Below are 14,679 nucleotides of genomic sequence, written 5' to 3'. Positions count from 1 at the left end.
AAAAAAAAACAGCAGTATGACTTCTGTTCTCTTACAACATGGTGACAGACCTTGACCTGTAGCTTAATTTTCTTGATCCAGTTGCTGCAGGTCTTCCTCCGTGTTTGAGAGCTGTAGCAGCAGGGGGAAAAGCAGTGCTTGCATCACGTGATATTGTGGGGTATTCTGATCTCACTTTACTTGTTCCATACGCTGTTTCCCTTATTCGATGCACTGTGTTTAATCCTGCCACACTTTTGCCTACTTCTGATGATGGGGAACCACATAACTGTGTTGCCTGTCTTCAACAGGTTTGTACACCTAAACCTGATCTCTAGGAAACACTGCTTCCTAACCCTGATCTTATTCTGTTTGCAGACGGTTTTGCATTCAGAGATTTGAATACTGGTGTAGCATATGTGGTTTATGCAGTTTGTTCTGAACATGAAGTGTTAACCTCAGGTCCCTTACAATCTCATTACTCAACCCAGGCAGCTGAACTAAACTGGCAAAAGATAAAAAAGTCACAATAAATGCTTTTGGTGTCACACATGATTTTGGTGCCCTGTGGCGACATAGGAATTTTCTCAATTCTGATTGGAAATCCATTATGCACCATGATAAGGTTGCAGCACTTTTAGATGCTTTTCTCTTTCCAAAAGCTTTTGCTGTCTGTAATGGTGCTGCTCACACTAACAGCTTTGACCGTATTTCTCAAAGAAATAGTATAGTAGGGCTGCTGCTGCTGCTAAGGCTGCAGCTAGCTTGCCACTTCCTCAAGAGTGCACACTTTCCCGTGATGATTCTGTTAACTCTCCACCTGTTTCACTCACTGCTCTGCAATCTTTCTCTACTCCACAGGAGAGACAACATTGGACAGCTTGTGGTGCTGTGTTCAAGGAGGATGTTTGGCGAGGCCCTGATGACAAACCCAGTCCTCCTAAGCACTTCTTCCCTCATTTTGCTAAACTGACACATGGGTTTGACCAATTGTCAAAAAGGGGGGATGGTCTTGGGACTTACAAAACATTGGTTTACATAAGCGGTTTACTTCCTATGCACAAATTTTTTTGTCAGTCATGCATGATCTGTGCTACACACAACACTGGACGCACACATATACAAAAGCAGGCTGCACATGCACAACCTACACGACCATTTGAACTGGGGCTATGACAGACATCTGGTGGATCTGTGGAGAAGTACCACAACAGACTCTACCCCAGAACTGGACAGGAACATGCATGCAAGTGAGGTTTGTTTCACCAGTGAAGGTGGGAGTTGAACATGACACCTCACCACATTTCAGAGGGAATTGCAGTGCTCCTAAAGGGTCTTTTGATGAGAACATTTATGTAGATGAAACTGAAGTTCCAAGAGGGGTGTGTAAATGTGCTTGTTGTATTTACTAATCTATGCTTAGCTCTATATCCCAGTGATGTCTATGTAACACAAAAAAAGCAATGCCAGAATTTCCAATACAATGTTATGACGATGTATATTGAATCTCTGTGAATTTGTACCTCAGATGTCTTCTGTTTTATAGCTTGGGAAAATCAAGCATGAATAAATTTAATGCTTATGTTTTGTCTAGTTGTAATGATAAAATGTACTCATTGTACTTATGCAGGATGTTTTATTGTGATGTTGTGACACATAATATATACATGTATACAGGTCTGTTACCAGTAATTGTCGAATTTTGAGACATAGACATAGGGTTGCTGTATTAACTGGCTGTTCCAGTTGCTGTGATGTGAAATGTAATAAAAGGAAAAGCAGGTTCACATTGGACTTAAACTTCTTCCTTTGGGAAATTCCCATGTTTTGTGACCCATTTCAGCACCGATGCTTCTTACAAACTTTTGAGCGTCTAAATACTATGGGACAATCTTACTTAATTGTATTGGGTTAATTAAACACAGCATATCCCTTGTTTTTTTGACAAATGTCTACCTTAAAACATTTGTAACTATTATTACTCCATTGTGGTTGTGTGCCTCTGTTGACCAACCAATCTAAGTGGACTTTACATGTCTCTCCAGACTCTAATTCTAATCAGTTCATCAATGAGTCTATGTGGACACTTTGTGTGTTTGTTTAAGTGAGAACATTTTCTGAAGATCCGCCCTTGCCCCTCCACCAATGTGATGTCCTTGAGCAAGACCCCAACCCCAGCTGCTCTTCTGAAGCTTTTCAGCAGCCATAGGTCATAGGTCAGGCTGATCCTGCAAAAAAGAGATAGCCTCTCAGTTAAACTACTCTAAATAAAGGTAAAAAGTATTGTTTTACTGTGGCAGTAATTTGTAGTCAAGCCTGTTTTATTTGTAGGAAATTTCGAAAAGTATGGCAACTCAAATTTACTTCAATTATTTCAAGTCCTGATGTCCATCCTGATGTAAAGAGTATAAATTATCCTGAAACCAAAGGATGATTGAATAATTAATGAATAACTAATATTATGAATAATTAATAATAAAGAAAGAAAACCACATCCGTTGATGCACACACTGGAAAATACAGAATACAAATTTGTTAAATATTTGAAAAGACAGAAAAGTGTTAAATTTAAATATGGAAACAGTACTCTCTCTTTCTCTGTTTGCCATCTTTATAGAACCACTAGCAGCAGCCATACGTCAAAATGTCAGAATTAAAGGAATTCAGGACACAAATGCACATCACAAAATGAGTCTTTATGCAATGACATATTACTACACTTACAGGACCCCTAAAGCTCACTAAGGGAAACATTTAATATTATTAATGAAAATTCCCTAATCTCAAATTATACATTAAATTAGAACAAATACAAAAATACTTTCACTCTCTGGAGATACCTAGGATTCTGCAGCACAGGAACCCTTCCTTCCATTTCATATTGGCAACATTAAATATTTAGGCATTACCATTTCCCCAAGGCTGTCTGAGCTTTGAAATCAGAGCTTTTAAAGACGATCTCAGATGCTGGACGAACCTTCCAATTTCACTCATTGGATGAATTACTACAAATCAACCATTTGTTCTCAATGAGCCCCACAGCTCCCACAGATATTAGGTTCAAATCACTGGTTCTTCCCTCTGAGTGCATTTACAACTGTTAAAAACTGCTAAAAATAGTTTCATGCATAGAGTTTTGTGTACAGCAGTCCCCCCTTCTGGTCAGCTAGCAGCAGTAGGTTTAGAAACTGGAATTCCCCTGAGAGTTACTAAAGGATGGTAGAGGACAGAGTGTGAGTGATCGCCTGCTGCTAATCTTCTTTATAACGTTGTAGCCTTGGTCATTATTTGTTCGTAAGTATTTTGTTTATTACCCTTATTCATGCTGTAAACATAATAGGGTTGCTGCATTATTATTTTGCTTCAAAATCGTTAATTCAGAGCTATAGTAAATTGTGGTGATCATTGCTATTGTGACTCAGCGTATTTCTATTTCAATTTTGAAACCTTGAATTGTACCTGTAAGATGTATGTTATTTTATTTTAATGCCCATTGTCATTGCAGTGAGTAAGATAAAGAAAAAAAAAAAGAAAAGTGCACCTTAATTAAACATCCAAGAAAAGTTAGGCCTTGTGCGTATTGGAGGACTTCACACTCACGTGTTAGCTAAGTGTCTAGCATAGAAAAGGTTCCACTCTTTGCGAAGACAGTATATCACTTGGCTCACTAACACCTCACTTTTACTGGAAAAACAAGAAACCTAGAATCTCACTGTCAAAAGAAAAAAATCACAAGGCTTTGAAGAACCTAATTTCCAACACTACTTCCTAGCAACACAATTGCAACACCTACTTAAATGGATTCCAAAGGATAATTAAAACAACTCATGAATTGAACTAGAACAGATTCAGTGTGAACCCATATCAGTTTCAGATCTCGTTTTAATGCCACAATCAGTAAAAAATGAACTATTTAAAGAAAATAACCATCTCCTTAACTCTGACAGCCTGGTGCAAAGATCATAAAATGAACACTAGCACCCTGTAAACATACCCCAATATGACGCAACCCAGACTTTCAATTCCACAACACCCCAATTCACTTTCCAGCATGGCAGCACAAAGGAATCACTCACCTTCACCACCTACTTGAGAATAACCATTTTCTATCATTTAAAACCTAAATACCAACAATGAAAATTCCTAATTAAATCAAGAATGAAAATAACTAACAGCCCACTGCAGCCTCCTACACTAACTGATGAGATAATAAAAAAAGTCAAAGAAACTCTATTATAGCAAACAAAGAATATATAATAACAGTCCCAATAGAAAAATTTATTGACTTTTGGATAGAAATCTGTAACAACACCTTCTCCATGACTAGCAACACAAACTTACAACTTATACAATACAAGACCGTTCACAGAACTCACATCCTTCAAAGCAAAATGTTTAAAATGGGCTTAACCAACACAGATACCTGCTCACAATGCACCTCAGGTAGCACTGACGATTACTTCCACGCCACTTGGGCCTGCAACCCAGTGCTTTCTTTCTGGGTAGTGGTGACAGAGACACTGTCCTCTATCATGAGCTGCAGAATCCCCACATCTCAGAAGTTGATCATCTCCAAGTTAAATATAAAAACCCAGTACTCATCTCTTTAACAATCACCAAGAAAATAATCTTTCAAAACTGGAAATCTAAAAGCTCACTACATATCAGTCACTTGACAAATCTTCTCACAGATCCCATAACCATAGAGAAAACATCAGCTACATACAAAAACAAAACAGCAATCTTCGATGAAGCTTGGAACTCATTTCTAGAACATTTCAACTTAAACAAAATGCCTGGGACTGAAACCAAGCACATCTCCACACACACACAGCTAAATAAATACCATCACTCCTATTAATATCCATCATTATTATTATTATTAGCAGTAGTAATTGATTATGATTATAGTTATTATTATTATTATTATTATTATTAGTAGTAGTAGTAGTAGTAGTAATAACTTTCCTTTTCCCCCTCACTACCACTACTCACTTCTCCAACCCCAATGGATTTTTACAAGCAAACATACACTGTACATAGGTAACACATGTCTTGTCTTTTTGTCGTATCTCACAATGTTGTTATGCTGTTATGTTTTGTTTTGTGGTGAATAAAAAAAATGAAGTATCTACAATGGAGTTAATGCTGACCACACATCCTAACCTAACCTATCAGCACTTTTCTACTGCATGGTACAGTAACTTCAGAGCTCAGCTAAGTTCTGCTTGCGTTTGGTGTCAGATGCTTTGTTTTCTGTTGCAAGTATAGAACCACCTGGTCATGATACCAACACTGCATGAAGCCATGGTAGTGTTATCATCAACGCAACACACAGGAAAATCTCCTGGAATTCAGACTCCTGGAATAAAAAAATCATTCAGTACAGTTTTGGAAATACTTTTTCCAAGTTTCTTTTACGGGAGACAACTGTGTCATCCCTGACAACGTCGGCCTTAACAATTAGTAATCTTACAGCACAACTTGTTTAGCTGATAAAATATGGGTACATTAATTCATTAAATCAAACACTTTTGAACATTAAATAAATAAATATGGAAACAGTAGTAATTGCTCTCAGGACACATAATCCAGAAAGCAGGACCAAAGAAAAACTAGAATGGGCATTTCCTGCAGAAAATGCGTGTGATTGCTGAAAGCCAGCCGCTGCACCTGCTGCAGCCATCGCCGAATCTGCAGCTCTGAAAGTTGTAGAAGCGACAGGCAACACTGTAGCATGTGTAGTATTTTAAAATATTGAACAACTAGTGAAAGCACATGAAACAATAGAAGAAGTTTTCAATTGCTATTCACCACTAAAGGCCCTGTACAACATAGAAGTGAAATCAGAAAAAAAAATAAAAATTTTAGGAGTTAAAAAACGAGTTAAATAACTGACCACACGGTGGCGCTAGAGAGCCCACACTGTAACATGTGAAGCATTTCATCGTTGGGCAGCTTTCCTGAAAGTTTCATAACAATATCACGTATAGTTTCCGAGATATAGCCGTGTTAAGATTGCTCTCATAGACGGCAAAAAAGAAATCATACAAATTTTCATAATAATTATTGTACATCAGCTGTCAGCCCACAGAGTAATACGTCATCTCTCCTAACTGTACTTAACATATTACAGTTGGAACCATGTTTCTATCTGTAAGCGTGTAGGAGTAGTAGCACTTGAAAACAACTAACATAAACATGCTGATATCTGACCACACGGTGGCGCTATAGAGCCCACGCTGTAACATATGAAGCTGTTCATCATGGGACAGTACTAGACAAAGCTGCATCATGCTACCATGTGTAGTTTTTGAGATATTGCAGTATTAAGATTCCTCTCATAGACGGCAATGCAAAAAACAAATCATACAAATATTCATAACAATTATTGTACATCAGCTGTCAGCCCACAGAGTAATACATCAACTCTCCTAACTGTACTTAACATATTACAGTTGGAACCATGTTTCTAGCTGTAAGCGTGTAGGAGTAGTAGCATGTCAAAAAACGCACAAAAACATGCTGATATCTGACCACACGGTGGCGCTATAGAGTCCACGCTGTAACATGTGAAGCATTTCATTATGGGACAGCATCCCACAAAGCAGCATCATGCTACCATGTGTAGTTTTCGAGATATTGCAGTTTGAACATCACTTCCATAGACTTTCCATTCAAAAAAAAATTCATATTAATATTCATAATAATTACAGTACATTAGCTATCAGCACACAGGATAATAGCACACCTCTCCCAACCATGCTTAACATGTTACAGTTGGAACCATGTTTACAGCTGTTAGCACTTAGGAGTTTTAGCACGCCGAAAAATTGGCGGAAGAATACGGAATAATAGTAATAAAACTAGAATGGGCATTTCCTGCAGAAAATGCGTGTGATTGCTGAAAGCCAGCCGCTGCACCTGCTGCAGCCATCGCCGAATCTGCAGCTCTGAAAGTTGTAGAAGCAACAGGCAACACTGTAACATGTGTAGTTTTTTAAAATATTAAACAACTAGTGAAAGCACATGAAACAATGAAGAAGTTTTCAATTGCTATTCACCAACTCTCCAGCAGATGGCAGCCTGTCCAAAGGAATCACCTGTTGCCATCTTGCCCTCTCAACACTCATGAAGTTCTGAGGATAAAATACAAAAAAAAAAAAAAACACCTACAATAGCGCCCCCCAGTGGATAAACGTTTAACACGCGTGTTCAGGGCAGTGTCCTGCACATATTTGTAAAGTTTCATTCAAGTCAGTCATTGCATTAGCTTAAAAAAAAAAGATCGAAACAGTTGCAGTACCGCGAACGGCCGCCAGTGGTAGTACTAAAGGCCCTGTACAATATAGAAGTGAAATCAGAAAGAAAAAAAAAATTTTTTTGAATTAAAAAACGAGTTAAATAACTGACCACACGGTGGCGCTAGAGAGCCCACACTGTAACATGTGAAGCATTTCATCATGGGGCAGCATGAGTCAAAATTTCATAACAATATCACGTGTAGTTTCCGAGATACAGCCATGTGAAGATTGCTCTCATAGACGGCAAAAAACTAATCATACAAATATTCATAATAATTATTGTACATCAGCTGTCAGCCCACAGAGTAATACATCAACTCTCCTAACTGTACTTAACATGTTACAGTTGGAACCATGTTTCTAGCTGTAAGCGTGTAGGACTAGTAGCATGTCAAAACAACTAACATAAACATGCTGATAACTGACCACACGGTGGCGCTAGAGAGCCCACGCTGTAACATGTGAAGCACTTTATCATGGGACAGTAGTAAACAAGGTTTCATAACAATATCACGTGTAGTTTAGGAGATATAGCTATGTGAAGATTGCTCCCATAGACGGCAATGCAAAATAAAAATCATACAAATATTCATAACAATTATTGTACATCAGCTGTCAGCCCACAGAGTAATACATCTACTCTCCTAACTGTACTTAACATATTACAGTTGGAACCATGTTTCTAGCTGTAAGCGTGTAGGACTAGTAGCATGTCAAAACAACTAACATATACAGGCTGATATCTGACCACACGGTGGCGCTATAGAGCCCACGCTGTAACATGTGAAGCACTTCATCATGGGACAGCATCCCACAAAGCTGCATCATGCTACCATGTGTAGTTTTTGAGATATTGCAGTTTAAACATCACTCCCATAGACTTTCCATTCAAAAAAAATATCATATTAATATTCATAATAATTACAGTACATTAGCTGACAGCACATAGGGTAGTGAGCACACCTCTCCCAACCATGCTTAACATATTACAGTTGGAACCATGTTTGCAGCTTTTAGCATTCAGGACTTACAGCACGCCGAAAAACGGGCGGAAGAATACGGAATAATAATAATAATAATAATAATAATAATAAAATTAAATACTGGAAACAACAATAGTGTGATTGCTTTCAGCAATCACACTAATAAAATTAAATACTGGAAACAACATAAGTGTGATTGCTTTCAGCAATCACACTAAAAAAGCTTCCTCTGAGGACCTAGATGTTGTTCAGGGTACTGCTAGAAGATTATCTAAAGGGGTCTGGCTGTACTATAAAGTCTGCTTATCACTTATCAAGTACAATATTTTGTAATTTTAAAGAAGCAGAGCAGACAAAAATATCATATTTAATAGTGGATCAATTTATTTGTCATGAAACAATACCTATGTGATACTTTGTATTTGCAGCTCTGCAGTGCAGTTGCACAGGTCTCATGCTCTTTATTATGACGTGACTGTGGGAAGGCTGGGCAGAATACTGGTCCAGAAATGCACGTAACGCAGTCTCATCTTCTGTCCCACATAGTTCTTGTCCATCTTAGAATTGATCTCCAGGAACTGATGTCCGGTGGTTGTGAATTTGGGCCAGGTAGCAGGCACTTTCTCTCCCTTGTTGGGGTCTCTGTGAACATGAAGAAAAAACAGTAAAAATAAAGGCTTTTTTTAAGTTTCTGATTTAGCTTTGTTTGATTTCTGTGATGCTCTTGTGTCTGCATAGTTATACCCAGTTTTGGCAAAGTTGGTCCAGTAGTTAATCATGTAGCCAGAGACGTGACGGTGACGAGGCCAGTATCCCAGTGGTGTGGTGAAAGGCTTTCCAAACACGTACTGCAGGTCATCAGCATGGTCGGCTCCCATCCAGCTGGGGTAGGGTCTGCCTATGCCGGCCATACGGTTGGGTTGAGAGAAGAAGTACGAGTAGGTATGGCCAGTTCTTTAGTGAGACAAGGAATATATAGTGATGTGACTACACCTAAAAGTGGGATCATGTAAGAAAGTTAAAAAAAAGCAAAACTATAAAGGCTTAAAAAATCCAAATCAAGGCTCTTGCAGGAGTCTGGTAAAAACTAAAAATGACAAAGCAGTATTATGGTGTTAATTCAGCCTTAGAAAAATATTCAGTCAACAAACTCCGTATCAGGACCAGAAACTTTGACTGGGCCTTTTGGTGTAATTATTTCCAACAAGCCCTTCAACTTTAATGGCCACAGAAGTTGTTTGTACCTACGCTGTCATTCAACTTAATTAAGCGTTTGTTGCCATAGCGCTGTCCCAGCTGAAGTCTGTTGAAACACCATCCCCTTTGATGTCACGCAACAAAATGAGGGCTACCATTGCTTCAGAGCCAAAATGCCAGCCAGTTTCACACCTGTTTTTTCTCTAAAAAATACAAATGTGGTGTTTAAACTGAGAAAAAACAGGCTGTTACAGATAGGCACTAATTAAAAATGTTGCTACAAAATGTTCTCACGTTGCATTGGCAGCATGAAGGTAAAGGGCAGTCTGAGTAGGAACCAGGAAGATGTAGTCTGTTCCAAGCGCCACAGCGGTTTTCTTGATGGTCTCCTGACTGGGGTTTGATCCCCAGTTTGAGGTGTATGTAGAGTAGGCATTGTCAAGTCCAGCCTTGCCCTTGTCCCTCGTGTAGGAAGCCATCAGCCTTTTAACATCTTCACTACAACAAGTTAAAGAAGATAAAGTGAAAATCAGTACTGTCCAGCACCGTCAATGTGTCATACTCATTAAGTGTCTTATACTCACATATGAGTGTCCACCAGTGGGGAGTTGACTGAAGGAATATCGAAAGCAATAAACAAGTGCCCGTCCATGTCGTTGACTCCAGCAATGTAGTCAATTTCAGCAGCATTGTGGAACAAATTACGAGGCTCATCTGGCAGGAAATCACCATCAATCACAGGAGACAGGGCCAGGTTTTCGATTATTGAGTCTAATGGAGGAAGAGATAATCAAAAACTTAGAGTATACAGTATTACTTTTATGTTTAACGCCTAACTGGGATTCTAATTTGCTATATGCTAGACAGGCTGTTAGGCCAAGCTGGAGGAACTTTGCCCTGTGCCACCTGTGCAGCTGTCAGTGAAGCATTAGGCTTTATGTGTAAAATTAAACTTATAATATGAAAGAAAAGGATAGACTAATCAATCTCTCAAAATGGCTTTTGTGAATAAACACATCAGACCTATTACAAAGCCACTGAAGTATGTGTAGAATTTGAAACAGAGCACTGTGGCCGATAGTATGTACTGCAGATTGTGTTGCTGGTGGAAAATAAAATTGGATACTTTGTGGTGGGTGATGTGGAGTGCAGTCCTTACGATCAGGTGAGCTGGACAGACTGAGCGTGCCGGCCAACGTTAGGGCCACAGGATCCGTCATCTTCAAACAGGCAGCCATATTCTCACCGGTTGGGCACTTGAGCTTTATAGCAACCTGAGGAAAGGATTCATCTTTAGTTTATTTTCCACCCGTGAAGTCTTGTGTACAACTTTACATTTCTTCAAACTTTTCCAAAAACATTGTTCAGATAAATATGTATATAAAGTTAATTAAAACTGTGTTGTACCTCCTCAGCAAACTTGCGGGGGTTCTTGTTGATTCCCCATGGGCAGAGTGCGACCCCACTCTGTGAGATGGCTCTCTTGAATAGTCCTTTGTTGTGAGGAGTGAGTGTCTGCAGGCAGACAGAACAAGCCTGTTACACTATTGTTTTTCAATCCCTGTGATGTCAGCAGAGAAAACCATGAAGCCATACAGTTTAAAAAACAGCGATTTCACACAAAACAATAAAATTTCAGACAATATAAACAATTTTTAAAAACACAGTTTATTATTGGAGAATGCAGAAAAGGCTAAAAGTGCTGCAGGTGACCAGTATGCCTTTGCTGAGGCCACAGGAACATGTGTCAGTCCCCACTGGGTTGTAGGTCTTCAGATAATGTAGAACTCAAAGTAGATTTGACATTCAAAAATGTATAGAAAAGTTTTATTTTAAGGGTTTAGTGAAGGCAAATATCTAGTTTTTAACCCTAGGTATACAGGATACTACAACAGGTTTAAATTACATACTTAATTTTAATGTGTAATTTTAATTTTTAAATTTTTTTTTTCTAATAGAACAATGCATACAATGAGGTAGAAATCCAGAAAAAAAAACACCTGAGCATTACTCACCTGGAAGCTGACACTAGCTCCTCCTGCAGATTCTCCAAAGATAGTGACGTTGTCAGGGTCTCCCCCAAATGAGCGGATGTTCCTGTGCACCCAGGCAATGGCGGCTTGCTGATCCCACAAACCATAATTTCCTGAAATGGAGAGAGAAGTAATTTAAAACAGGCAGTGCCAACATACAACAACAAACTATGTACAATTTGTCACTGGAGTAAAGGTTAATTAACTGGCACCTACCAGGCAGATCAGAGTCTCCAGTACTCAGGAAGCCTAAGGATCCGACACGGTATCCCAAAGTCACCACAATAACATTTCCTCTGTCTGCAATCTCCTGCCCACTGTACAAATAATTATCCAGGAAGTTGGCACCCATTGAACCTCCAACCAGGAAGGCTCCTCCGTATATCCACACCATGACCGGCAAACCTGTGGACACTAGAGAACAAAGAGAACCAGAGCAAGTTTCAGTGTGTATCTTTTATGGATGGCACTTTAAGGGCTCCTCTCTGTTTTTACCTTTACTTCCATGAGGAACCCAAATGTTTAGGTACAGACAGTCCTCACTGCCTCTGGTATCAGTCATAAGAAGGTTCACCTGAAGGCATCTCTTCCTGAATTCTGTGGCCTGTAGAACACCTGAAGAATTAAGACAAGACAAAAAATTCTTAGCCTAAAATGACGTACTATTGTTTTCATTGCTCACTGTCGTATAAATTCATGCCACTTGATGAGCACATGCTCCGTTACGCCTACAGCTCAAACAATTAGATCAAAATAATTGCTCTCACTGAAACAAATAATGAACATTGTGGTTTGAGTTCTTAACAAAGAGTAACAAAGCAGCATTGTCATTTTCATTAGCAGTTTAGACATCCAGAAAGTAATAGTTCAATTAGTTTACCCACCGTCCCAGCCAGGGTGACGCTTTGGTTTCTCAAACCTTCCAGGGATATCAGCAAATGGAATCCCCTTGAAGACGTCCATACGACGGAAGAGCCCAAGTCGAATGTTGTCCCCCTTCACCATCCCTCCCTCTGTGTAAACCACCCCAAGCTATACAAATAAAGCAGAAACACTAAGTTAGTTTGGTAAAAATAAATGGTTGAACTAAAGCATCGTGTACCATAGCAATTTCAACAAGGCACCAACTACAAACTTAAAATATGTTATGACCTAATGAAATTTGTTCCTATGCACTTCATTAATCAAATCGATTAACTGCCCAAAGTAGAATTAAATGGGTTGTTTGATAAGCTGGATTAAATGTGTTGTACTTACAGAGGCCCCAGAGACTGTCTCCAGAAGCACGACAACAGCAACTAAAATCCCCAACTTTAACATTGTGATCAAACTGCAGACCTGGTTCACTGTGGACAAGACTCTTATAAAGGGAAACCCCTCCCCAAAACAACATCTGAAGAGTGAGCACTCCATTGGTTGACGTTTCCCATTGTTACATAACATGTAATATCAGTGTAATATCAATAGTTTGTTCAGTTTTAGTTTGTCCTTGGACATTCACCTAACCAGGCTTATGTGAACTATTTAACCAGCTGGAATACCCTTTCTGTTTATTAAGTTAATAATAAAAGGTGATATGGAGAAATATAAAATTAATTTAATTTAATTTAAATATTGGGTAATTAAAGTCAGTTATTACTGAGATGCCTTATAGAAAACCCCTGATTTCTGAGCACACGATCTGGAATTGAATTTGTTGGTTTGGGTGCATTGTGCAAAAAGACTAATTGAACCTATGTAAGGACGACCTTGGTAACAACTTTTACACATAGAGGAAACACTACCATGTGCTTTTTAATACATTTTCCATGGATGTTAACTGTACTGTCACTGAATAGTTGGATAAGTTTGAGTTTTGTATTCAGTTTTTTAACCGTTTTATTATCTTTTTTAGACTTATAGCTGGTTAAATATGTCAGACCGGCATGTCCCCGATGAGAACATTTATATGATAACACCTTGCTAAGTAAATTTCAAACTTGACACAGCCGTCCAGCTAGAGTCATGCTGCTGTAGCCAATTCAAAAGGTAAGGTTTGTTTTATGTTAACCTGATTTTTACACTGCACACCTGAAATAAATTTCCATCAATGTCCACAATAGGTAATGACTTTGGATTAAATTAAATTGGACAATATATTTGACTTAGGCTATAAATCTTTCTAGTGTCCGGCAGAATTACCTTTTAAAAAACATAATGTAGGTGGCACACCTAGTAAAACTAAGGAAGGAATCACCAGGTTTCTCTTTTGACTCTCTTGAGTCTGTGCCCTGTCTGTTTTCCCTCTGCTGGATCTAGACACGATCTTGGTCTTGTCTGTCTTCCTTTTTTGGTCTTTGATGAATGTAGGGAGGTTTTTTGCCCTGTGGTGCAGGGTCCTGAGTGTATTTTGAAATCTGTGAATGCAAGGGGTGGTTTCTCCTGGTTATAGGTGAAAGCAGGTAGGCCTGTCAAGGGTGTGGTTTGTTTTTCAGGTGTTTTAAGCAGTCTATTACCCTTTTCCTAAGAGTGTGGTGATTTTATTGTGGTAATCTGTGGTGTTCAGGACGACAGTGCATCTTCATTTGTCTGGAGATGGAATAGCGATGTTTTCATCCGTGCTGAGGGCTGTCAGGGCCCTTCTTTCCTGGGTGGTGCTAGTTCAGCATTGGGTAGTGCTGCAGAGACTTTTAGCTGGAGTCATTCTTTTCCTTCACAATTGGCAAATAATGGCTGTAATAAAATGAACAGAGGGAAAAGGTTTGGGTGTGATTGCATAGTTCAGGCCTCTGGCTAAGACCTCTATCTCCGGCTGGTTTAGTTCCTTGTCTGAGAGGTTCTTTACCCACTTGACTATGGTATTTTCTGTTGCTTCATCATCTTTCGTTCCTCCTAGCATGCTCACCTGCTGTCTGTTTTGTCTACTTTTCTCATTGTGGAGTTTGGCCAGTTGTGCATTCTGGACAAATTGTGGGACTCTGCCAACTCTGAAATTCAAAGAAAAAAATCTGAGAAGCTTACAGGTTTTTCATCACAAACTGTCATGCTGCCCTTTCATCCAACCCCACCATTTTTAATTTCAAGGCAATCTTTGTATAGTGTTTTATTTTATTTTTGTTTTGAGCTCACATGGGCTGGCCATTTGAAAATGCCTGACACAATATCAATCAATCAAGCAAGCAATCAATCACATATGAGAAAAAA

At 39.0% G+C, this 14,679-nt stretch overlaps 1 protein-coding gene across 2 annotated transcripts; it reads right to left on the bottom strand.

Annotated features, from left to right (window-relative positions):
* Positions 1 to 8,627: 8,627 nt before the first annotated feature.
* Positions 8,628 to 12,862, bottom strand: LOC137103882 (bile salt-activated lipase-like). Of its 2 annotated transcripts, none has more exons than XM_067484626.1 (11): positions 12,754 to 12,861; positions 12,381 to 12,528; positions 11,992 to 12,111; positions 11,713 to 11,910; positions 11,479 to 11,609; positions 10,871 to 10,978; positions 10,623 to 10,737; positions 10,048 to 10,234; positions 9,758 to 9,961; positions 9,011 to 9,220; positions 8,628 to 8,908 (listed from the first exon to the last, which is right to left on the bottom strand). In XM_067484626.1, the coding sequence occupies exons 1-11, from the start codon at positions 12,814 to 12,816 to the stop codon at positions 8,731 to 8,733; spliced, it is 1,662 nt and encodes a 553-aa protein (XP_067340727.1). In that variant the 5' UTR covers positions 12,817 to 12,861; the 3' UTR covers positions 8,628 to 8,730. The 2 variants fall into 2 exon arrangements, 1 of the variants encoding a protein (XP_067340727.1); XR_010911614.1 differs by lacking the exon at positions 8,628 to 8,908 and adding an exon at positions 9,515 to 9,666 and having other exon boundaries at positions 9,081 to 9,220; positions 12,754 to 12,862.
* Positions 12,863 to 14,679: the final 1,817 nt, after the last annotated feature.

The sequence above is a fragment of the Channa argus genome, chromosome 18 (genome assembly GCF_033026475.1).
Source record: "Channa argus isolate prfri chromosome 18, Channa argus male v1.0, whole genome shotgun sequence".
Classification (NCBI taxonomy): Eukaryota; Metazoa; Chordata; class Actinopteri; order Anabantiformes; family Channidae; genus Channa; species Channa argus.
The sequence above is the reverse complement of the archived record's forward strand: the minus strand, read 5'-3'. Positions and strand labels throughout refer to the sequence as shown.

What these genes read in the sequence shown, in the direction of transcription:
- LOC137103882 (XM_067484626.1), bottom strand. Translation starts at nt 12,816, where the DNA reads ATGTTAAAGTTGGGGATTTTAGTTGCTGTTGTCGTGCTTCTGGAGACA. An exon ending in GAGCTAGTGTCAGCTTCCAG is followed by an intron (nt 10,979 to 11,478) that starts GTGAGTAATGCT and finishes GTCTGCCTGCAG; the next exon opens with ACACTCACTCCTCACAACAA. An exon ending in TCTGTCCAGCTCACCTGATC is followed by an intron (nt 10,235 to 10,622) that starts GTAAGGACTGCA and finishes TTCCTCCATTAG; the next exon opens with ACTCAATAATCGAAAACCTG.